The sequence below is a fragment of the Hyla sarda genome, chromosome 2, assembly GCF_029499605.1.
Source record: "Hyla sarda isolate aHylSar1 chromosome 2, aHylSar1.hap1, whole genome shotgun sequence".
Classification (NCBI taxonomy): Eukaryota; Metazoa; Chordata; class Amphibia; order Anura; family Hylidae; genus Hyla; species Hyla sarda.
In genome coordinates this window covers 397521708-397547459 of record NC_079190.1, presented here as the reverse complement: position 1 = coordinate 397547459, position 25752 = coordinate 397521708, and the positions used below count along the sequence as shown (strand labels likewise).

Here is a 25752-nt window from a genome sequence, read left to right as displayed (position 1 = left end):
ACCCTGTATAGGTGAACACTGGATCTGTGATGGCCGCACATACCGCTCCCCACCGCGCAGCCCGCAACCCCCCCGGCCCCGTCGCGCTGCTCAACCCACTCCCCGGCAGAAGAACAGTGACAGCAGCCCGCAACCCCCCCGGCCCCGTTGCGCCCCCCCCCCCCGGCAAAAGAACAGTGACAGCAGCTCGCAACCCCCCCCCCCCCGGCTCCGCTCAACCCACGCCCCCCTCCCCACCCCCCTTAGTTCACCTTTTCAGTGTCCCTCCAGCTGTTTCCCCACTACAACTCCCAGCTTGCCCTGACATCTATTGGTTGTCAGGGCATGCTGGGAGTTGTAGTGGGGAAACTGGAGGCATACTGTATAGGTGAACACTCAATTCCCCCCCCCCCCACCCCCCATATAATACTTTACCTTGTCCCCGGGAGCCTGCGCACATCCACTTCCTGCAAAGCGCTCGCTCCCGCCTGTCTGATTGACAGGCGGGAGCGAGCACCGCAGTGACTGAATTTCGACTCGTTGCCAGGCTTCAATGAGTCGAAATTCTGTAGTGACGTCACTGCAGAATGCATTCGGCCACTAGGAGGGCAAACCCTAGTGGCCGAATTTTAAAAGTGATTTTAAACTGGTTTAAAATCACTTTTTTAAATTAAAGTACTACAACATATCAATTTTTTTTATTTCATGACAGTGCCCATTTAAGTTCTTTTCTCCATCCTGCTCCTTGGTACATGAGATAATAGACCCATCGACTTTCTATAGAATCCAACTCTGCAGCAGGGAGAGAAGTGCTTCACTGAAACAAGCTGTGGGAAATGCTTAGCTATCAGTGGGGTTCTCAGTACCCAGACCCCAATCAAAACTTCTGGCAACTGTTGCTGCTATGACTTGTCAAAAGTTTTTTATTTTTTTTTGCCTGTAACACTTCAAAGGAAAACTTTTAGCAGGTTCATTCTGCTCTCATGATGGGTAGGATAAAATGGCAACAGGCTCCCTGTCTGTCTTGATATCTTATTCAATGACCCTGCAGCGTTTCTGAGGAAATGTCATTTTAAAGGAGTACTCCAGTGGAAAACAAATGTTTTCAAATCACCTGGTGTCAGAAAGTTAAGCAAATTTGTAGATTACTTCTATATAAAAATCTTAAGCCTTCCAATACTTACCAGCTGCTGTATACTACAGAGGAAGTTGTATATTTCTTTCCAGTCTGACCACATTGCTCTCTGCTGACACCTCTGTCCGGTACAGGAACTGTCCAGAGTCAAGCAAATCCCCCTCACCACTTTTACTCTGGGAAGTTCCTGACATGGACAGAGGTGTCAGCAGAGAGCATTGTGGTCAGACTGAAAAGAACTAAACAATTTTCTCTGTAGTATACAGCAGCTGATAGGTACTGGAAGGCTTAAAGCGCAACGGTAATAAAATCTGGGCCATATAACCTACACACAGCCTCTGTACTGTGTGCAGATTGTGTATTAGATTCTGTCTGCCATCCTTTATTACCCCAAAAAACTGTTTTGATGGAAGCCGCACACAGTCGGACAGGCATGGCCGGGGTTCGCAATGCCCCGCCGCCGCCACGCCTATCCCCTGCACGTCAGCGCTGGGACCACTGTGTGATTGACACACTGGTGATCTTTTTGTTCTGTATTGATCTTTATTTTCTTTATTCTGTTCAGGTGCTCACAGAAAAGCGAAACTTGGGTAGCAAAGATGGCCCCCCACACCTTGTTGCAGTGGTTCCTCTCCATGCCAATGTGGTCATGAGTAGCCTCTCGAATCTGATACAGAGCAATGAGGGTGATATACTTCATGAAGATGATTTTAAGAGCAACAAGTTTGCTCTTGTGTGTCCTAAGATGAAGCAGCGATGGTGTTTTGTTCAAGCGAACAAAGGTGAAAACAAAGGCCAAATATAATTATTCAAAAAATATATATTGTTACCTTTAGAAATGCACTTGTTGACATGTGTGCTGCCCCCTTCACCTTTTCTCCTTGGTTTACAGATGACCTGCATTCTCTGCTCGATCTAGCCAAAGTGGCAGATACACTTCTGTTTGTCCTGGACCCCCAGGAGGGATGGGACAGTTATGGGGACTACTGCCTCTCATGCCTGTTTGCCCAGGGCCTTCCTAGTTTTGGTAAGAGATTGTGTTGTGCATATGTGTCTGTAAGTTATCGTACTGCCATCTAACAATTGCACCAGTACTACTAGGGATGTCCCGATACCATTTTTTTTAAGAGCAAGTATGAGTACAGATAATTTTTTCTTTTAAATACTCGCCAATAATTACCAATACTTTTTTCTATGTCATGTGACAGTATTTTTTTTTTTTTTTTAATGGAGTGTTTCTCGGTTGCTCTTCATTGGGGGTAACCTATACTGATGGTTATATGATCTTGCCACTTGGGGGCGCTGACATTATGAAAAAAAATTTGTCTCCTCCCTGGCAGGATATACCCGCCCATTGGAAGTGAGGTTATCAGTTTTAGCTAGTGTCAGTGGGAGGCAAGACACAGGTCTGGGAGCTCCCCAGACCTGGTCTTTTTTCTTATTTTCTAGTAGGGACTGTTTAGGTTTTTTTCCTCCCTTTTATTTCCCTTTTTCAGGTGGGGGTTCAGGAGCATGGCGCTACCTGTTCTCCCATATACGACAAATGGGCACAGAACATAATGGTATGGGCCGTTAACCCCTTATCGCCAACGGCCAGCGCCTGGAGGTTGTACCCTGGGTTCGAGTCCCCCACTGCCCCTGCTCACCCCGCTATCTTAGCCTTGTATGATGCAGCGTGGCCATAAGCTGGTTGAAGACGCCTGGGTAAGTATAAGAAGATGGCATCCGCAGGTGAGTATATTACCCCTCCCCCCCCTCCCTTCCTCCCCCCTTACTCTTTAAAAAGGGACTCTGTCCTTTATTGGGAGCTTTATGTGTGGGGCTCACTCAGGTGCCCTGGTGGGGCTGTGTTTCTGTGTACTAGGTTTTCTGGAGGACAGCCGCCAGCCCTTTGCAGCGGCTCCTTCCGCAGGCGTTCTTACCTGCTCACCTCTGAACTGCATTCTGCCAGCTATATTGCTTTTCCTTACCGCCACTGTGGGGGTCGGCAGCACGCTGGGTGAGGAGGTTATGGCGGCACATGGCTCCGCCCTTCTTCTCCCCCTGAGCAAGGGTGCAATCCGAGAGGCCAGGCTGCGCCCCCTCTTCAGGATTGGGGGTTATGGCGGCATGTGGCTCCTGCCTTTCTTGTACTCCTGAGCGAGCGCAGGAACTGGGAGGCCAGGCAGCGCCTCCCCTCCAGGTTTGCATGCTACACTGCTTCTTCTTACGACCGACTGGTGCTTACCCGTAGCCGTGACGCTGTGCGCCTCCTGTGGAGTTTAGCTCCGCCCCTCCACCATTGCGGGGGTCGGCGGCACTCCGTAGTCAGAGCGGCACCGTTGGCCTCCCTGAGCTGCGCCCCGACGGGAGCTCTTCCTGTCCAGGCCCGTTCTTGTCCCCTGGCCTCGGAACTGTGCGGCGGCTTAGCAGGCGCTTCTGACCGCGCCTCTCAGTGCCGTCAACTCTCCTGGGGCTGCCCACGTATGTTTTTTCTTCATTGGTCCCCATGGTGTGGATGTCCTGCCAATCTCTTTGGGGAACTCGCAGGCAGATTCAGCGCAGGGTGCCTTGCTCCCCATGCTTCTTTCCTGCATTTTGTTTTTTGTTTTTTTTTTATCGTTTTTTATTCAAAGTTTTCCAATATACAAAAATAACTGTGGATACAAACATGCAAAGTGGTACATATACATATCAATTATACACAATAGGTTGTTTGATATTCCTACAAAGTATCCAGTAAAACAATTAAAAGAACCCTGAAACCAGAAAAGGTGATATTTAGTAAAACAGTCTCTAGATTAGCTTATAAGTCCCGGAAAGGCTAATTAAATGGTGAAATGATAATTGCATTGACCACTACTTTAAAAAAATAAAATAATAAATGAATAAATAGATTTTAATTCCCTGGTCACTCAGACCATTTGGTGGCGTTTGGCGCCTTCTTGTGGCCAATTATTCTATTGCACTCTGATTTTTATTGCTGCTCCCCCTTGGCAACCACTAGCCTGGGTCGGCCATATCTGTTTTTACCAGTTTAATATCTGCAGGGTCCCTTTCCTAGGGTCTGTATTAAGGGCTGCTTTATTTGACCTGCTATACACAAATTACATTGAGTCGGTTGAAGTACGCCTTGGTGTCCCCAATTTCTGCATTTTCGCTCACTGTCAGGGAGCAAATGCGAACCGCCGTGGCGGATTGTTGCCAGGGATTTCATGATTCCTTGGAAACTACCGGGGATGTATTCAATACCTGTTCTCCTGTACCACTAAGTGCCATACCATGTACAAGGGCTTTTGCCTTCCTGTCAAACGCTAAGGTCTCTTTTGAGGCTCCTCCTCTGTCAGGTCTGCCGGCCACCCATCCAAGGGGTGTTTTTGGCATGCCATACTGTATGATTCCCTTCTCCACAGGCTACTGCATCTGCGGCTGGTGCTCTGGATCCCCACATCTAGCGCAGGGCCTCCGTGGGAGTATCCCTGCGTGGGCATGGACTGGACCTAATATCAATATGCCGGACAGTAGTCTCGCCTGTCACTCATCTCACAGCTGCTGTGTCTCTGGCTGGTACTCAGGTACCCCACTGCTAGTGCGAGGTGTCTGAAGTGACCCGTTGTATACTATGGACCCATACCAGTCAGCCAGACAGTGGTCTGCTTGGTTTCCTATGCCGCATGTCACTCATCACACAGCCGATGTATCTGCTGCTGGAGTTCCGGTACCTCACTACTGTGCTAGGTGTCCGAAGGAATGATCCGTTGTCTACCATGGACCCATACCGGTAAGCCAGACAGTGGTCTGCATGGTTTCCTCCGCCGCCTGTCACACGGCTGATGTATCTGCAGCTGGAGTTCCTGTACCCCACTGCTGTGCGTGGTATACGAAGAAGTGACCCAGTGTGTCCTACGGACCCTATACAAGATGCGCTCCATGGCTCCTCAGCCTTCCCCAATCTCCTACCTGTGGCACGGGGCACAGTGATCGCCTATTTGATTGTTACCTTTTTGCCAGCACCTGGAGGTGTATCTGTTCAGCCAGACTGTTATCTGCACGGTTTCCTCCGCCATTGGTCTCTGATCTCGGGGCTGCCGCGGACATGGCAGGTTTTTCGTACCTCACTGCTGGGGTGAGGGATCTGGATGAGGGTACCTGCAGGTACACAGGACTGCTGCCAGTCAGCCAGTCCTTCGTCTGCTGGATCTCCTACACCGCCAGGTCGCCTGTTGGATAGGCTGCACTCCAGTACCCCACTTCTGTAGGTGGTTTCAAGGGAGTGACCCTGTGCATTCAGGAATCCTATACCAGTCGGCCAGACAATTGGCTGCAAGCCTACTACTACGTAGGGCCAACTACCATACACTTTCCACACCGTGGACGGTAGTTCAGGTAACCTACTGCCAAGGTATGGTTCCTAGCGAGTCAACCCATGTTTCTCCATGGGCCCTATACAATCCACCACATACTGGTTCGCAGGGTTCCCTACTTTACAAGGTCCCTCTCTACATGCCTGCCGATCTGATTGAAGGCTGGTATCCCACTTTCAGGGTGTGGTTCGATATGCGGGACCCAGCATGGCCATGTCCCTATGCCATACAGTGTTTCCTCCATTCATGCCGCTACCACTGCATGCAGTCCGGTGACTCACTTTCCATGTGAAGTTCCACAAAGTGTGTATCTATGGGTTCATGTTTCCTGCATGTTTCCTGCTCCACATACATACTTCTTCGCCTGCAGTCCTGGTGTGTGGCACCATTAGGAGATGGGGTGTGGGTTTTTCCTGCAGGTTCCAGGGACCTTCAGGGCAACAACAACACTCTCTGTTCCCCTTCCTTAGGTTGCACCGTTGGTCTGCTAGGGGCATATCTTCCATCCTGCCGCTCTGTTGGATGTCTGCGGTTTCCTTCGTGTCTGCAGTCTTGGTATCCCACTACTTTCGTGCGGTACCAATATCTGCGTCTCTACATATGCTAAGGCCACTCTGCACGTGTAGGGTCCACCTTCCTTCTGTTCTGTGGGGTGTGAGAGCACCTCTGTTCTGGCAGGGGGCCTGATGGTGCAATACAGTCAGTTCAGCCCCCCCCCCCCCCCCCATGCCTCCAGGTATCTTTCCTGGGTTCCTGTGCAGGGTGGCTCAGGCGCCTGCTCTGTTGCCTTAATCTTCGCCCGGAATGGCTCTCAACGCGGTTGGTTGTGTGTGTGCTTCTTACCTGCATTCGTAGTCACGTCTTTTTGCCCAGCTCCAGTGTGCTGGATTCTGAGCCCTCTGGGGACACAAGTTGGCTCCTCCATACCGCGATGGGTTGTCGCAGGGGCCCTGGGGGCTACATCCACCCGGCACTTTGTCCCATGGCTGTAGGGCGGCATTTCCCTGCTCCTACAGTGCCTGGCGCACTTTGACAATCCCCCTTCCACAGGGGGTACGGGGATCAGGGAGCTTGACATGGTCAGTACCTGAGATTCATCTCGACCACCCCTTGTTTCCCCTCCACTAGGGGGACTATTTTGTTGAGCACTTTCTGCTGCCAAAAGGGAGCCATCTCTCTTTTCCCACTTGCTGAGAGCAATCAACAGAGCTTTTTGCTGTCTATGCTTGTGTGCTTACTGCCTACGTTTGCAGCCTGGCTCTTTCTGTTTCTTGGTTATCTACTGCTGCTCACGCAGCCTTGGCACTCTCCTCTGTTGGAGGAGTTTATGTAATCATGTATGGTTCAGCGACAGCTGGTCTAGCCACAGTCTTTTCTTTGGGTCCTCATTGCTCTCCCCTCCCTTTGTGCAATCACCTTGAAGGCTATGCTCTTCCTTCCCTTATGACAGGGTTAGTTTCGCTGCACTGACAGCATAGTCTTCTGGAGTAACCTTCCTGTGCCCAGAACCTGAGAGTCCCAGCTGAGTTCCCTTTTTTTGTTTCCCCCTCCATTCCCTTTCTGGCGGGATGTTTCTTCGGTGTGCTCTGGTCCGACCAGTTATTCTCCTTGTCTTGAACATTGTCCTAGGATGCTGTGGCATGCCTTCTTTTCAGGCGGCTCTCACGGTTCTTTGGGCCTTGGTGATGGTTGAGGTCTCGGGCATGTATAGTGACCCTGCCCAGACTTCTCTGCTATCCAATTTGTGGGGCGGTCTTTCTGGACCGCATTTTTTCATGTCTCGACATGGAAGTTTGTCGCCCGGAATGTTATGCGGACGTTGGGTTTCCTTACTCTTCAGGTGTAAGACTTCCAGGAGACTCGGGCACCTCCAGTTTCAATGTCAGTCGCTCCGGTGTTCTGGGATGCCCCCTTTTAAGGGCATTCCGCTCCTTTGGGGTCCATGTACTCCCGAGATGGGGGAGTCGAGCTACTGTTGCCTTCCGGGTGCCCACGGCAGGCCCCTGGGACAGGGGTTTTGGGTCTGCAGCTGTTCAGGTCTTTGTTCTCATACTCCAGACCTTTTTCTTTTTCTTTTTTTTTTTTTTCCCTGTGGTTTTCTGGTCTCCACCTCCTGTGCTCGCCTTCTGCTCAGGCGTACGCTGCTCTCCCTGCTGTTTTTCCACCATGTCCTCTTGAATCAGTTTGCCTCTGGATGGGGTTTCTCTTGTGCCCTTTTCCATTCTTGTTTCCAAGCCGTTGTTCCTATCTGCTGCCGGGATGGTTCCGGCCCATCTGGCTTCCTAGTTGACTTTTTTTTCTTGTTTCTCTATATGGCCTGTGTGTCTTGAGTCTCTACAGAGTATGGTCCCTTCCTTTGGCATCCTAGTCCATCTACTTGAACAGGGGATCTTCCAGGAGCTTAGTTCCTGGGTCTTAGTTGTCTCTGCCCGGGATCTCGTCCGCAGGCCTTGCAGACACGTGAGTTCAGTCTCTGGACTGATTCCCTTTCTCTGATGGTTGTTTTTCCCACCCTAGAGGACTGCTTTGGTACGTCCCATCAGTATACATGTCCCCCAATGAAGAGCGACCTGAGACAAGATTTTTTTGTTCTCTCTGTAAAATCTCTTTCTCGTAGCCTTCATTGGGGGAGACCGCACCCACCCATTTCTTCAATTTTTGTCCGGATGATCCTTTCCGGTTGTGTTTTTTTTTATTTATTTTTTATCCGGGATTCTTTTCTCCGGCCCTTTGGGCTTGTTCTTTGTTGGCTTCTCCTACTGCTTTGTGATAAAACTGATTACCTCACTTCCAGTGGGCTGGTATATCTTGCCAGGGGGGGAGACTACTTTTTATCCTAGTGGCTTGAGGTCCCCCCCCCCCCCCACAATGAAGTCTACGAGAAAGTTATTTTACGGTGAGTACCAAAAAAATCTTTTTTATTTTTTTTTGTTTTTATTAGAGGAAGGGCTTTTTTTTATATTTAAAGATTTTATTTTATTTAAAGGGGGGGGGGGTTAAACTTTTATTAGGGAAGGGGTTAATTCACATTTATTTATCTTTTTTACAATTTTTTTTTTCACTTTCTTTAGTCCCCATAGGGCACTATTACATGTAATCTGTAAGTTGCATACACTGATCAATAGTATGCCATAGCATAGCATTGACCAGTGTTATCGGCGCTCCTTTACTACTGCCCGCCATGGATGGCTGCAGTAAATGAGTGACAATTGGATGGCATGGAGTACGGTAAGGGGCCTCTGGCCATCTTCACAGCTGATCGGGACACCACGATTTCACTGTGGTGTTCCTGATCAGCATGCTTGAGCTAACCGGCCGTTCATCTCAGGACTTCTAGACGCCGCAATCAACTTTGATTGTGGCATCTTTAGGGTTCATTCAGGATATCCCCGCGATCGGTGATGTTTGGCATTAGCCACAGGTCCGGCTATGACGTGCGCTCAGCTGGACACGCTGCATACTTCGGCACCACCGTGATACCTGGGACCCCTGCTGGCGAGTATCGGATTAGGTATTGGGGACATTTGAATGAGAACAAGTACTTGTGCAAATGTCCAGTATCGGTCCTGATACTGATATCGGTATCGGGACATCCCCAAGTACTACATATCTAAAAATTTGCATAATAAATATATATGTCTACGCAGTGGAAAATATGGATATACTAAGGCTCCTTTCACACTATAAAATTCATTTAAACGTTAAATGGACGTTACAAAATCCCATTATAGTCTGTGGAATTTTTACATTATCCGTTTTCACCGTCATAGCCCGTTATTAATAACGGACATTATTTTGTGATGGGAGAAATAACGGAAGAAATAGTGTATGCACTAGTTCTCCTGCTACTTTCTCCCGTCACCAAATAACGTCCATTATTAATAACGGGCTATGACGGTGAAAACGGATAATGTAAAAATCCCATAGACTATAATGGGATTTTGTAACGGCCGTTTAATGGCCGATTTTCAGGGTTTTCATAACTGAACGTATAACGCATCTTTAAAAACGGATGAATGTATAGTGTGAAATGGGCCTTAGGGAGATTGATAAAACTCATAGAATAAAAGGATGCTCAAAATAACTAATAGCAGAAATCATTGTTCATTGGCACCAAGGTCTTTGTCATATAGACATGAATGTAAAATGCATAGAACAGAGCTTAGTTCAGGGGCTGCAAATTCAAGAAGCTTGAAGAATTACAAAGTTTCAATGCCATCTGTGAACTCCTCCTAGGTTATACTACTTCTAAATATAAGGCTGCTTATATATGTAGGAAGTATATTACCTATTTCTTCATTTGATGCAGTGATGACCTATTGACAATGTTTTACTTTAACAGTGGTCGCTGTGCAAGGTGTAAGTGACATCCCGATAAAGAAAAGAACTGATGCTAAGAAACACCTTAGTAAACTGATTGAGAAAAGATTCCCTGATGCAAAGCTGTTTCACCTGGATACAGCACAAGAAGCTGCTTTACTCCTGAGACAAATATCCACCCAGAAACAGAGACACTTGACATTCAGAGACAGGCGTTCTTATATGCTGGCACACAGAGTTGATTTTCAGCCATCCGATGAGAGTGGCCTGGTGGGCACGTTGAAAGTGTCTGGCTATGTCCGCGGACAGGAACTCGATGTTAACAGATTGATTCATATTGTTGGCCATGGGGAGTTTCAGATGATGCAGATTGATGCCCCTCCAGACCCGTATCCACTAAATCCAAGAGCCCACAAGACCAAAGCCAAAAAAGAGCAAGATGTGGAAATGGCGGTATGTTTTTTTTGTTTTTTTTTCCCCCCTCTTCCTTTCTACATCTTTTAAAATGCATGGAAAGTTCCTTAGAAACGTGCTTATACGTTTTCAAACTTGCTAAAAACTGTAATATACTTTTTTCTTTTATTTACTGCCAGTCTTGCACAGTTGGTACTGGCAATCACTGGCTGGTAAAGTGATGTTAGCAGCATTAGAAATAAACACATAGTGGTTCAGAAAATCCCTTTAGGGTAGGGTTACACGGAACAGATCCGCAGTGTGTTTTACGCTGCAGATCCCCCACTGACAGTGTACTCATAGACATGGCTCCGCAATATCTGTGAGTACATTGCGAGTATGCACGGTGACTCGCAGGCCCATGTGGCTGCTCGTAGCGGCACATTGCCACTGCGAGCAGCACTTGGGGGAACAGCTGGAGGCACAATTTAGGGTCTGTTCATCGGCGGATCTGCAGCGTAAAATATGCTGCGGATCCGTTCCGTTTGACCCTACCCTAAAAGGTCATCAGTGTTTTGATAGTCCTGAGCCAGGGCATTTTAGAGGCTGGGAAATGCCACTACGATAACTTTTTAACTTACATATTCTAACTTCTAATGTAAGGTAAATCAGACACTGATAAACTGCTAAATGCAAATGTCCCCCTGATACTTTTTTCTTGCTTCATAAGGGGAATTTATGAAACCATTTTTTTGTCTAAATTTGTCCCATGAAAAGTTGCAGGCTGGCGTGTGCAACATTTTCTGTGACATTTCATATAGACTAGGTTTCCACTTGTTTTTTTTTTTTTTTTTTTGTACACCTTAAAAACAAACAAAAAAAAAAAACAGCAAAAACGCCAGAAAAACGGCAACAGCTTTTTCTCTATCTAAGTAAGAAAATTGTGTAGCTCACCTATGATATGAGATATAGTACTCGAGGTTAACGGTGTTGCCTTCACCCTAAAAGGCCTAAAGCTATGTAGTATTGTAGATATGTAATTACCAGTCCTCTAAAGTACTAAAAGTTATGAAAAATAGAGAAAAAGATGATGATGTAAGTATAAATGTTTAATATATGTAATCTGCCTTCACCTCAGCAGGGCCCTTGCATAAGGTGAACGGCAATTTGATAACACTTTGTAAAATTGTGTCGTTAAAATAATATATAGAAAATATAAAAGGATATATATATAAAAAATGATACATAAAAAAATATGCTAGTTGCACTTAATCCGTTGGTGATATAGTTCGGATATGTAAGACTTGTAATTGTCCGTAGGTGATATAGGTGCACTTATAACATTTAGATTATTTGCAGAAATAATTGCAAAAACAGTTCTTTGACTTGTATGAATAAGTCTTAGTATTGGAAGAGCGCTGTATTGGTTATCGGTGCACAGCACCACTCACCACCCGCAGGATACACTTGTGTTCGGGGCTAGTGTGGCTGTCACGGCTTGGTCCTGCGCTGTCAGCGGCCGCGTCCTGAGTTGTAGTGGGTGCCCGTCTGTGTTGGGGGTGAGTGGCACTCCGGCAGTCTGTGGGTCCCAAACTGGCACGGCAGGCGTCCGGCCTTTAGTAGTTATGTCCGGGGCTCACGCAGAGAAGCCGGGGCTGTGGATGGTGGATGCAGCTGGATCGGAGAAGGCGTTCCTCGTGTCTGACCTAGGCGCTATGCGCGCGCGTGTTGCGGTGGTCTCCAAACGAGGGGCATCCAGCAGTTTCAAATGAAAGTTTTGGATTATTGTGCAAACTGCATGGAATATTATATAAATGCTAAACGCGTTTCAATGCCTCGGGCATTTTCTTCAGTAGCGATATATTATCTGGTCTATAAGGAACGGTCTCACTATTTATAGTGTCTGAACAGTGATGTAACATTCATCTCATGGGGGAGGAAAGGAAAACACGGAAAAGGTAAGAAAGAAGGAAAGGAAAAGAAAAGGAGGAAATGGAGAAAATAGAGAAAGATGGGTGGAATGCTTATTGTATGTTTGGTTAGCATAAATCTGAGTATAAATATAAATATATGGACACATCATAATATTATGGTGGTGATGGTGGTAATCGTATTTTGATGGCAAATTATGGATATGTATGTGGATATTTTTTTTATAAATTGTTTATAGGGACACATGGACAAATAAATAAATGTTTATAGATGTGTATATATGTACATCTGTGTAAACATATATATGATCACATCTATAAATGTATAAAGTAGATGTGTAAAATAAGGATAAAAAGTAATTGAATGAAAAAATAAATGAAATGAGTGAAATGAATGAAAATAAAAATGAAAATAAATAAATAAAAATAAAAATGGAAATGAAAATAAAAATAAAACCTATAATACTGAGGTGTCTTGAGGTGTCTTGAAGTGCTTCATATTGGGTGATATTCTTGGGTGGGCTAAACTCCAGGGACCGTCGCTGGGTCATTATGCGATTTTCTCTATCTGCTCCATTGGGGGACACAGACCATGGGGTGTATGCTGCTGTCACTAGGAGGTTTGACACTATGGCAACAAAAAAAGTTGGCTCCTCCCAGCTGGATATACCCGCCTCCAGGCCCTGAGCTAATCAGTTTTAGCTTAGTGTCTTAAGGAGGTGGACATGGTCTGGAGTGCTCTCCAGACCAGGTCTTATGTTTTATTATTTTCCTAGATTTAGGGAGGTTTTAGTTTTTTATTCCGTTTTCTTTCCTGTTTTCAGGTGGGGACTCAGGAACTGCGGCTCACTGTTTCCCCATTGCGATTGAGGGGGCACAGACATTGCGTATATGTGCTGTCAACCCCCTCTCGCCAACGGTCAGCGCCTGGGGTTGTACCTCATGGGTCCGGGTCCCCCTATTCCCTGCTCGCCTCGCTCGCACATGGTAGCTCGGCGTGATGCAGGTGACAGAAAGCTGACTGAAGTCCTCACAGAAGACTCCGTTAGGCAAGTTGTTATGACTGAGGTGAGTATATTTCCCTTTCTCCCTTAGGTGCAGACTTGCAACCTCTGGAGACCCTCAGTTTCTGGCCCACCTTCAGGGTCTAATGGGGCTGGCCTGGACAAGGGGCTTTATTTCTGGGGTGAGCAGTGGCATTTTTGGATGGGGCAGTTTATTCACAAGCTTATATGCGTATGTGTGTGTTTTACTATGCGGCTGACAGCCGCGGCATTTATACTATGCGGGCGCACGAAGTGCCGACTTACTTTCACTTTCGGCAGCAGACTGCTGCCGGCGAAAAAGAGTCTCGCCCACTCACTTCTCCACGAGCGCATATGCGGACGACATGTGTGCTCGGGGCAAGGAGCGGGCGCCATTATTATATTTCTTCTCGGCACTTCGGCGGCCGAGGCGCCTTAGCTCCGCCCACCCAGGGCCCCCGGAGCTTCCAAGAGGCGAGAATTGTCCTCCAATCAGCGTTGTGCACGCAATTGTAGGTGGCAGGGGCCAATCAGTACTGCTGATTGGCCCCTGCTCCTGGCACGCCCCTCTCTGGCTATTGGCTGGATTTTTCTCCCTGCTCTGTCTATATTAGAGCGGAGTTCTCCTCGCAGCAGCTGCCCTGGGGACACAGACTCGGGTGAGAGAGTTCTTTTTTCAATATGTCCGTACCCAGAACTGTTCCTCCCTCTAAACAGACAACTGGAGCGTTAGTTTACCATTTTGTCTGTAAGAGCTGTAATTCCAAAATGCCTGGTTCTGCTGAACCCACTTGCTCTGCCTGCTCCACTGCTCCCCCAGACCCCCTGGCACCCCCGGATGCTCTTTCAGTCCCGGTGGATTCGGCCGCCCCTCCAGCCTGGGTCTCTTCCCTATCCCAGTATATGGCTGACTTGACTCAAGTCTCCCGTTCGGTGGCTGAGGAGTCTTGTCGTGGTGTCTGAGACTTGGTGTCTGCCTTGAAGAGGTCTGCCCTACGCCGGCTCTCTAAAGGGTCCCGCTCCTCTTCCCCACATGCTTCACGCTCTCACAAGTGTACCAGGGGTGCTGCTTCTGACTCTTTCATTGAGTCTTGAGGTAGACGTGGGGGCTCCCCTCGTGGGTCCCGCCCCCCGTGTCATCTGGTCACAAATGTCGCTCCTCCAGAGTACGTTCCCGGGGTCGCTGCTCTGCCTCTCCAGAGCCATGTACCCGATCGGGGTCGCCCCCCTCCAGGGCTGCCTCCACTCGTTCACATTCTCCTGGTGAACTGGCGGATGAGGATTCCGAATCAGCATCTGACTCAGAGGACCGCTCGGATACATTGGATACGGTGAACTCATTGGTTGCGGCCATAAGAGACACTTTTCACTTAGAGGACCCAGGATCTTTGGAAGTGACTCCTGAAGTATCCTTTCATCATGCTAAACCAGCACCTCAAATGTTCAGCTCTCACGCTGAATTTGACACCCTTCTGGAATCTGCATGGAAACATCCTGACAAGAGGTTCCCGGGAATGAAGAAGGTTCAAGCGCGTTATCCATTCGCCAAGGACCTTGTCTTAAAGGTGGTTTCCCCTCCCTCTGTGGATCCGCCAGTTTCCCGCCTCTCTAAGGCTACTACACTGCCGCTAGCAGACGCGGCTGCCTTCAAGGATCCGACGGACAAGAAGGTGGAGTCCTTACCGAAGTTTGCCTCTGAAGCAACAGGCTCTTCCCTACTTCCCACCTTCGCCTCTGCCTGGTTGTCCAAGGCCCTTACGGTTTGGTGCTTACAACTCCGTCATGGTGTCCTGGCGGGATCCTCCCCAGAGGATCTCTCTGATTTGGTTCTCCAATGCTCTAAAGCTGGGGATTTTCTGTGTACAGCTTCTATGCAGTCAGCCCGCTGTGCTGCCTTTGCTGTTGATCACCTAGCGGCCCTCCGCCGTTCCATGTGGCTTAAGGCGTGGGATGCGGATGCCGCTTCATTTTACTGGTGCCTGTCTTTTCGGCAAGCACCTTGACGAGATGATCTCTGAGGCAACGGGGGTAAGAGTTCCTTATTGCCTCAAAATTCCCCAGAGGAAGTCCTCTTCTTTCCGGTCCTTTCAGACTTTTGGCCCCAATAAGGGGTCTGGGCAGGCGCATTCGTGGGACAAGAAGGCTCCCTCGTTCCGGGCGCGCCCGTCTTGGAAGTCTGACACCACCCGTTCCGGCCGTTTTGCGGCCAAATCGGGCAACCGCAAACCCTCTTCCGCATGAAGTGAAGCCCCCACCCGCAGATTTTTCTCGGGTGGGAGGCCATCTCTTACTTTGTTGAGACATCTGGATCACACACATTCAGTACTCCTGGGTCAGGGACGTGGTGTCCAACGGATACCGCATTGAATTAGCCTCCCTTCCGAGGGATCGTTTTTTTTAAATTTATTTATTTATTTTCAGTCCCGGGCCCACCGGTCTTCTTCTTCTCTTGCAAAGCAGTTTCGGGAGGCCCTCCAGTCCCTACTTCTCCAAGGAGTTATTGTCCCCGTTCCTCCCAGGGAACGTTTTCGGGGTTTCTATTCCAATCTTTTTGTGGTCCCCAAGAAAGTCAGTTCTGTGCGGCCAATCTTGGATCTCAAGCGTCTCAACAGTCATCTTCTCATCCGCCACTTCCGCATGGAATCTCTCCGTTCCGTAGTGGCGTCCATGGAACAAGGGGAGTTTCTTCGGTGGACATCAAGGATGCCTACCTCCATGTTCCGGACATCAGCGGTACCTCCGCTTTGCGGTTCCGGAGGGGCACTTTCAATTCGTAGCCCTCCCCTTTGGTCTGGCCTCTGCTCCTCGGGTCTTTACCAAGATCCTTGCGCCGGTGATAGCCCTTTTGCGGCCGAGAGGGGTCTCAGTGATCCTTTACCTGGAGGACCTTCTCATCAAGGCTCCCACCAGTGTCCAGACTCTGGAGAATGTGGATCTCACTCTCCAGACCTTGGATCACTTCGGGTGGATGGTCAACCGGGACAAGTCTGTCCTCTCTCCCACCCAATCTCTGATCATATTGGGACTTCAATTCAACACGGCCTCTGCCCGGATTTGCCTTCCGCCAGACAAACGCCAGCTCCCTTCGGGCCCAGGTCCCAGTTTTCTTCCGCATTTGCATGGAAGTCTTGGGTCGGATGGTGGTGGCCATGGCAGCCGTACCCTTTGCCCAGTTTCATTACTCCCCCTTCAACTGGCGATTCTCTCTCGATGGGACAAATCTCCTCTGTCTCTCGATCGCAAGATTGCTCTCCCTCGTCGGATCTGTCAGTCTCGGCTCTGGTGGCTCCACTCCCCCCTTCTTCTTCAGGGGTGATCATTTCTTCCCCTCCACTGACAGGTGGTCACAACAGATGCCAGTCTGTTGGGCTGGGGTGGTGTGTTCGGGGACTGGACTGTTCAAGGCCTCTGGTCTCCCCGGGAAGCCCTTCTTCCGATTAAACATCTTGGAACGATGGGCGAGGGCGATTCTTCTTTGTCTTCTTCATTGGGATTCCCTGCTTCAGACCCGCCCTGTCCGCGTCCAGTCGGACAACGCCACGGCCGTAGCCTACATCAATCGGCAGGGCGGCACTCACAGCTCGACAGCCATGGCCGAGGTGACAAAGATTCTCCTCTGGGTGGAACACAAGGTTCCGGCCATTTCAGCGATTCACATTTCGGGTGTGCTCAACTGGGAAGCGGACTTCTTCAGCCGGTCCTCAGCCGACCCCGGCGAGTGGTCTCTACATCTGGAGGTCTTCACGCAGGTCTGCGACCTCTGGAGCATTCCAGACGTGGACCTCTTCGTGTCTCGGCACAATCGGAAGATTCTTCCATTTGTGTCAAAGTCCCGGAGCCCTGGCTCTAGCCGTGGATGCCCTAGTGATTCCTTGGGCGGGGTTTGCCCTGCCCTATCTATTCCCTCCCCTCGCTCCTTCCCAGGGTTCTGAAGAAGCTCAAAGCGGAGGGCGTTCCCGCCATTCTGGTAGCTCCAGATTGGCCCTGAAGGACGTGGTACACCAACGTAGTCAGGCTCCTGGACGACTCTCCGTTGCGCCTTCCACTTCGTCCGGACCTGCTGTCTCGGGGTCCTCTTTGCCACCCCAATTTACAGTTGCTGCATTTGACGGCATGGCGGTTGAGACCGCGGTTTTGAGAGCCTGCGGTTTCTCTTCCCAAGTCATTCGCACCATGCTCAGGGCAAGCCCTCCTCTGCGAAAATTTACCACCGTACCTGGCGGTCTTATTTTCGTTGGTGTGAAGCTCAGGTTTTGTCTCCTGTTACTTTTTCCGTTCCCCGTCTTCTCTCCTTGTTGCAGTCGGGATTGGAACAGAGGTTGTCTGTCAGTTCCCTTAAGGGTCAGGTTTCGGCCTTTTCTATTCTTTCAGCGTCCTCTGGCTTCTAATTCTCAAGTCCGGACCTTCCTTCAAGGAGTGGCGCATGCTACCTTTCCTTATCGGTCACCTTCTCCCCCTTGGGACTTAAACCTTGTTCTGGGTGTCCTCCAAGGTGCCCCCTTTGAACCCCTTACGGAGGTGTCCCTGTGCCTCCTTTCTTGGAATTGGCAGCTCTCTCCTGCCGTTCTCAGTTTCTGGTGATTCACCAGGACAAGTTTGTCTTCCGGCCAGATCCTTCCTTTTTGCCTAAGGTCGTTTCGGAATTTCATCTCAATGAGGACATCGTCCTTCCGTCCTTTTTGTCCCGCTCCTTCTCATCACAAGCAGCGTTTGCTTCACAAACTGGATGTGGTTCGGGCTGTTAGGTCCTACCTCTCTATCACTTCTTCCTTGCGTCAGTGCGATTCCTTTTTCATCCTTACGGAAGGTTGTCGTAAGGGACAACCTGCTTCCAAGGCCACCATTTCTCGGTGGATCCGGTCTGCCATTTTGGAAGCCTATCGCTGTAGGGGGAAGATCCCTCCCTTCAGGGTTTTGGCTCATTCTACCCGTAATGTTGGTGCATCCTGGGCTCTCCAGAACAAAGCCTCGGCCTCGCAGATTTGCAAAGCGGCTACCTGGTCGTCTTTGCACACTTTCTCAAGGTTCTATCGGGTTCATACCTTCGCATCGGCTGATGCTAGTCTGGGCCGTAAAGTGCTGCAGGCGGCAGCGGAACAGCCATCTGCCTGACTGATTCTCTGCCCACCCAAGGGACGGCTTTGGTACGTCCCATGGTCTGTGTCCCCCAATGGAGCCGATAGAGAAAAGGAGTTTTTTTTATGCTTACCGTAAAATCTCTTTCTCGAAGGATCCATTGGGGGACACAGCTCCCGCCCTTTTTGGGTTCCTCTTGGGTTCTCTGTCCGAGGGTGTGTTCAGTTATACTTTTTCTTCTGGTTCTCGGACAGTTTGTGTTTTTTCCTTGACCTGTCGGTCCTCTCCTATTGCTCTGGAACTAAAACTGATTAGCTCAGGGCCTGGAGGCGGGTATATCCTGCTGGGAGGAGCTGACTTTTTTTGTTGCCGTAGTGTTAAATCTCCTAGTGACAGCAGCATACACCCCATGGTCTGTGTCCCCCAATGGATCCTTCGAGAAGGAGATTTTATGGTAAACATAAAAAAATCTCCTTTTCCTACATTTTGGCAGTTTTTCTGACGTTTGTGCCTTTGAATGAAAATTGCATTTTTGGCCCCTTTTGGCATTTTTTCTAAATTTGTTTGGTACAAAAAAAAGTGGAAACCTAGCCTTAGAAGGTTTCAATTTATTACCATAAAGTGTTCTTATATAGGGCACTTTGTGCAGTGGTTATTGATTTATCATGTGCGACTTTTTCTGAAATGCCGCAAAATGTCTCAAAGGGAGGTCAACCTTGCCCTATAGAACTATCTAAATGGCTCTATGCACCAATTGTATTAAAGTCTGTGGGATATTTGATACAATTATCGCACATCTGCCACTTCTCTGTGACATTTAACCAGATTAAAGTAGAACAGTTCTGTGGTGATATATCAAAGTCCTCGCGCCATTCAATAAATTTGGGGCACGTCTGCCACTTTCTTCACAACATTTGTGAACTATTAACGGCCAAAACTCACACAAAATTTGATCAATTTATTTCTGTGTATATTAGGTTTTCTCTTTGTGTCCCTTTGTTCTATTTCTCTATTGCTGTAAACAGTTGACGTATAGTTCCACAGGCTTGGGTTTCCAACTATTGGACCTTTTGAAAGATATTTTTCTCATGTTTTCAAAAAAAACAACGGAAGCTTCATGTGTTCAGAGTTAATGTTTATCTCCCTCCATCATACACATCGGCAGTTCAATCATAGGCTATGGGACTTCCAATGATAGTAAAGTACAGCACTTGGCCATCTCCCACTGTCCCTTAGAATTTAAACGGAGCAGAAGTGTTCGTACTTGGTGGACTCCCATTCTAGCAATCTGTGGGGGTCTCACCTGTTGAACCCCCAATAATTTTGCAGTTAGCACATATTCACCTTACATACCATTTTTCTGCTAGATATCTCCATGTAAAAGTAAAAAATTGTATTGAATATTAAAGGGGTTGTTCAAGCAAATAAAAATTGTGTGCCTACATTGGGTTGAGCTAGAAATGTTAAAATCTTTTTACTCACCTGATCACACGTGATGTCTTGAGCAGTGCTACCTGCTTTTGTTTCTACATGCAAAGAGTACCCTTTTAGCCAGTCTGTGGCACTATCATTATAAATAAACTTTTAATATGTCATAGAGACATAGAAACATTTTGATTGGTCGGGGTCTACATGTTGACACCGCAACAGATTGCTAGAACAAGCCAGGAGAAGTGCATGCTTATGTTCTCTCCCAGTCCTGAGTCACGTGACTGAGATGGTTTCATTATATACCTATTTGACAATCTCACTCGCATAGAGACAGCGCGATAAAAGCTTTTCACATTTTCCTAGAACGTCAATTATTTTTTTTACTATGACAGGTACACTTTAACTTTTTAATGTACAGACGAGTCAATATTAATTAATTAATACTATTCATTATTTGTGCTTTTATTAGGATGAACCTGCAAACTGTGCAGAGATGGAGGAAGATGTGAAGGTTCTGATGAAGGCCGATCCATCACTACAAGAGTCTTTGCAGTCCGAGGTAGTTCCTGATCCTATGGAAGGCGAGCAGACGTGGCCCACTGAGGAAGAACTGAAGGAAGCAGAGGGTAAATCTTTAGCTGGCATGTTGTCTTTGGCGATGACCTTAGGGCTGTACTATAGTTTTATTTTTAAATAAATCCCAATCTTTTAAACCTCTCTATCTTACAGTATTATGTAACTCAGTGGTCTCAAACTGTGACCCTTTTAATGTTGCAAAACTTCAACTCCCAGCATGCCCGGACAGCTAAGTTTTGCAACATCTGAAGGGCCACAGTTTGAGACCACTGATGAAACTGCTTCATGTGCTCTATAGTACCTGATCCACCCCTTTAGAGTGATGGATTTTAATCTGAATACTAGTGGAGTAATCATGAATACATCAAATACCTGCATTGTGACAGTCACCAGGTGAAATCTTCATTAAATTAAATTTTTTATTTTGATTGCAGTATATTGTAAACTTTTTCTGATGACAGAAAATTATTTTGACTTATGTTTCCAACATTCTCAAATAGATTCCTTAAAAGTGAAAATACAAAAAAAGGTTCCAAAAGGTACATCCACTTACCAGGCGGCATGGATCTTGGATGAGGAGGAAAGTGATGGAGAAGGAGATAGTGAAAGTGAAGATGATGACATGGGTGAGGATCAGGACGATGCTATGGATGAACCAGTTTCTGAGGTGATTAATCATTTAAACATTAGAATAACACACAGGTGAAGAGAAGAACTTCGATTATCTCTCTACAATGGTGCCTGTCAAGGGAATAATATATCAAGAGAGCGGTTAGTCTTTTAACCCCTTAAGGACTCAGCCCATTTTGGCCTTAAGGACTCAGACAATTTCATTTTTACGTTTTCATTTTTTCCTCCTCGCCTTCTAAAAATCATAACTCTTTTATATTTTCATCCACAGACTAGTATGAGGGCTTGTTTTTTGCGCGACCAGTTGTCCTTTGTAATGACATCACTCATTATATCATAAAATGTATGGCGCAACCAAAAAACACTATTTTTGTGGGGAAATTAAAACGAAAAACGCAATTTTGCTAATTTTGGAAGGTTTTGTTTTCACACCGTACAATTTCTGGTAAAAATGACGTGTGTTCTTTATTCTGAGGGTCAATACGATTAAAATGATACCCATTATTATATACTTTTATATTATTGTTGCGCTTAAAAAAAATCACAAACTTTTTAACCAAATTAGTACGTTTATAATCCCTTTATTTTGATGACCTATAACTTTTTTATTTTTCCGTATAAGCGGCGGTATGGGGGCTCATTTTTTGCGCCATGATCTGTACTTTTTTTTGATACCACATTTGTATATAAAAAACTTTTAATACATTTTTTATAATTTTTTTTTTAATAAAATGTATTAAAAAAGTAGGAATTTTGGACTTTTTAAATTTTTTTTCGTTCACGCCGTTCACCGTACGGGATCATTAACATTTTATTTTAATAGTTCGGACATTTACGCACGCGGCGATACCAAATATGTCTATAAAAAATGTTTTTTACGCTTTTTGGGGGTAAAATAGGAAAAAACGGACGTTTTACTTTTTTATTGGGGGAGGGGATTTTTCACTTTTTTTTTACTTTTACTTTTACATTTTTTTACATTTTTTTTTACACTTGAATAGTCCCCATAGGGGACTATTCATAGCAATACCATGATTGCTAATACTGATCTGTTCTATGTATAGGACATAGAACAGATCAGTATTATCGGTCATCTCCTGCTCTGGTCTGCTCGATCACAGACCAGAGCAGGAGACGCCGGGAGCCGCACGGAGGAAGGTGAGGGGACCTCCGTGCGGCGTTATGAATGATCGGATCCCCGCAGCAGCGCTGCGGGCGATCCGATCGTTCATTTTAATCGCGAACTCCCGCAGATGCCGGGATCTGTATTGATCCCGGCACCTGAGGGGTTAATGGCGGACGCCCGCGAGATCGCGGGCGTCGGCCATTGCCGGCGGGTCCCTGGCTGCGATCAGCAGCCGGGATCAGCCGCGCATGACACGGGCATCGCTCCGATGCCCGCGGTTATGCTTAGGACGTAAATGTACGTCCTGGTGCGTTAAGTACCACCTCACCAGGACGTACATTTACGTCCTGCGTCCTTAAGGGGTTAAGTTGAATCATTGGAAGCATAAAATATGACAAGTGTGCGACTTGGCGACTTCTATAAGGGCCAAATTGTGATTGGCTATATGACTGGGTCAGAGCATCTCCTAAACCACAGGGATGTTCCTTATATGTATTGGTTAGTAGGTATTAAAGTGGTCCATGCACAGACATACAGTGAACCAGCAACAGAGTTATAGGTGAGTGCAATAAAAGCTAGCCCGCATGGTCTAATCCCACAGAAGACCTACTATAGCACAAATTGGTAAAAGGGTTAATGCTGGCAATGATAGTACTGAGTTAGAACACACAGTGCATCACATCTTGCTGTGTAGTGGACAGTACAAAGCAGATGTGCTTAAAGGACAACAGCAGCAGCATTACACTTATCCCCTATCCTGTTTGATCGCGGGGGGTCCGACGGCTGGGACCCCCCCCCCCCCGATCTACCTAATGGGGCGCCGCCATAAGCGCTCATGGTGAGCGCTAAGGCACGTAGCGTCAACCTAGAGGTCGACGGTGACGCCCCGTCTCCTCCCCATCCCCATACAGTTCTATGGGGGATGAGGGGAGGTACAAATGCTGCCTCCCCTCCTCTCCCATAGAGATGTATGGAGGAGGCGTGCCGGCTGCAACGTCATGCTGCGGCTGGCACGCCCCCTGCACGGGAGAGCTGCGGCCCCGTACAGGAGATTGCCGGGGGCCCCAGCGTTCGGACCCCCCGCGATCAAACACTTTTCCCCTATCTTGAGGATAGGGGATAAGTGTTTGTAACGCTGCAGATGTCCTTTAATGTTATGGTTTATCTTTGTTTAGCATGTGGCCCTAAAAGTTATCTTCACAGCAACCAATTACTTGAGTTAATAGCAAAATGCAGAAACCTGCTGCTGATGCAAGTAAATCTAAAAACTGTTCAGAAATGATTTGACTGATACCACTGAAGCTAGAGACCTTGGGGGAGATTTATCAAAACACGTGCAGAGGAAAACTTGCCCAGTTGCCCATAGCAACCAATCAGCTTGCTTCTTTCATTTTTATGAAGGCCTGTGAAAAATGAAAGAAGCAATCTGATTGGTTGCTATGGGCAACTGGGCAAGTTTTCCTCTGCACGGGTTTTGATAAATCTCCCCCCTTGTTCTCATGATATTTTCCATTTGTCTACTCCCGTATCTCTATCACGTATTTTACTATAATTTGCTGGGGTCTAGATGTGGATTAGCTACATGTAATGTGGCTTATCTGTGGATTGTCTTCCAGACATGTTTTCTGAGCAGAATAATGTAATGGAAATGTTCTTATCTGCGTGGCGTGCATCTCAAATCTGTGCAGAAACTTGCTCTGCAGTTCATTGTGAATAACAGCGCATATTCACATTAAAGACCATGGACAACGTGTTACAGATGCATTCTGCTGTGAAATATGTATTGGAATATGCATTAAAATATACACCATGGGAACATTGCATTATTTTCAGTCGGGTTTGGCTTGGGGATTTAGTCAACTTCCCTCTTATTATATTTATTGTGGGGACCCTGTTATGAATAGTCTTAATTTTTTTTATTGTTAATGCAATGAAACCTTAATTTACTGTATTTCAATAGCATTACATTTTTGTTAAATTGGCAGGAAGAGGAAGGCAGTGCTGAAGAGCCAGAGGAAGAAAGCGAGACAGTTACTATCCCAGACAGCACCCGGGATGACAAATATGATGAAAACCTGGATGAAGTAGAGGAAGAACAGATGTTGGAGAAATATAAACTGCAACGACAGGACGAGATGTTCCCAGATGAGGTGGATACCCCACGAGATCAGACGGCTAAAATTCGGTAAGAAGGTCTTTTAAACTCCACAGGTGAACAGTCTTTAAGAAGCCAACTTACCTTTTTTTTTATTTTATTTTTTTTATTCGTTTTATTGAAACAATAAAACCCACCAGTTACATTTGTCAGACAATCAACACATAAGAGACGAAGGCAGGGGAATATAACAAACCGTACACATCAATATGCATAGATGCAAATGCTACACAGAGGTGCAAGTGCTACACAGATTAGACCGGTAACAATGGTAAAAAATAAAATATACCAAACATAAATAAATATATATATATATATATATTATATATATAAGAACTAATACCTCCGTCCGCCCTGACCCACCAATAGAATAGCACAAACCCACTCACCTTTTTAATTCTTGGTTGTCCTTAGGTTTCAAAAGTATCGTGGTTTGAAAAGCTTCCGCACATCACCATGGGATACCAAGGAAAATCTTCCCAGAGATTATGCTCGCATCTTCCAATTTCATGACTTTTTCAGGACCAGAAAACGTATCTTCAGGGAAGCAGAAGAGGAGGAGTGTGAAGGTGCCATGGTAATTGATGGGTTGAGCGTAACACTGTTCTGCCATCTTAAAGTATATCTTGCTCTGGAGGACCTATCTTGTTTTACAGTAGGGTTTTAGGTTGAACTTGATGGACTCCTGTGTAGTTTTTTTTTTTTCAACCTTACAAACGATGTTACTATATTACACACAGCCCGATGCTTTGAATTGTGCAGTTTAATGCTTCATTTCACCTGTGTTATCACTACATGGAATTTGACCACTTAGGGCAGAGTCCCACGAGGAGCATCCCCAGTGTATTTCACTCTGTGGATGGGATGACTGCAGTCAAAAGAGGGACTGCATAGCGAGTCCTTCACAGCTTATGTTTGTCTGTCTGGTCTCACAGATCTTTCTTATTCCTGCTTTCGCAACAAGTGATTGACTGAGCGGGCAGGTCTTGCTTTAAGCCCTTGTTTTGGAAGCAGAAAGAAGGCAGGAGATAAGGGGGAAAGAGGGGGTAACCGGACTGAGCCCAATGGGAGCTGTGGGTGGATAAGGATATATATTTTTTAATCCTAGGGTACATTCACACGTGCATAGTTTCTGCTGCAGATCGGTCTAAAAGCCAGAATTAATCTAAAAACATAGGCGTTCACTATCAGTCTGGTTAGGATCCAGCTTTTGGTACCTGCGGCTCGCTTATTATTTACCAGCCCCAGTTTGTACTTTTGTAGTGGCTGCATCTTGCTGCCCCTTGAAAGTGCTTATCAGGGGGGTTTCTGACCCCACTTATCTGATACACACAGCCTATGCCAATGAAAGGCCATGAACTCCAGGTTGTCCCCTTTGATATTCATTTACTAAATTTTTTTGTATGTCAAAAACAAAATCGCTATTCATTTATAAAAAAAAATAAAAAAATAAACTACATATTCAGTATATTATTTCTGGACACTTATATTTTCTTTTTTTTTTTTCTTTTGACCTTTGTAGGTTGGCTGGTATGTCACAGTACACATCACTGGAGTACCAGTCTCTGTGCTAGAACACTTTAAACAGGGGGCACCTCTTGTACTCTATTCCCTTCTTCCTCATGAACAGAA

The 25752-nt window shown here is 46.7% G+C and overlaps 1 protein-coding gene and 1 long non-coding RNA gene across 3 annotated transcripts in view; one reads left to right on the top strand and one right to left on the bottom strand.

The window, feature by feature from the left end:
- Positions 1-25752, top strand: part of TSR1 (TSR1 ribosome maturation factor) — a 42265-nt gene that overhangs the window by 13999 nt on the left and 2514 nt on the right. For both annotated transcript variants that reach the window (XM_056558722.1, XM_056558723.1), the window contains exons 3-10: positions 1680-1896; positions 2007-2141; positions 9800-10230; positions 20103-20259; positions 20710-20876; positions 23951-24150; positions 24535-24697; positions 25643-25752. The exon at positions 25643-25752 is cut by the window's right edge and continues 1 nt beyond it. In XM_056558722.1, coding sequence (XP_056414697.1) covers positions 1680-1896; positions 2007-2141; positions 9800-10230; positions 20103-20259; positions 20710-20876; positions 23951-24150; positions 24535-24697; positions 25643-25752 — 1580 coding nt within the window. The remainder of the gene's footprint in view (positions 1-1679; positions 1897-2006; positions 2142-9799; positions 10231-20102; positions 20260-20709; positions 20877-23950; positions 24151-24534; positions 24698-25642) is intronic.
- On the bottom strand, positions 20105-23316 carry LOC130356787 (uncharacterized). The gene is made up of 3 exons (XR_008888998.1): positions 23206-23316; positions 20763-20950; positions 20105-20243 (listed from the first exon to the last, which is right to left on the bottom strand). It is a non-coding gene; the product is annotated as an uncharacterized LOC130356787 (long non-coding RNA).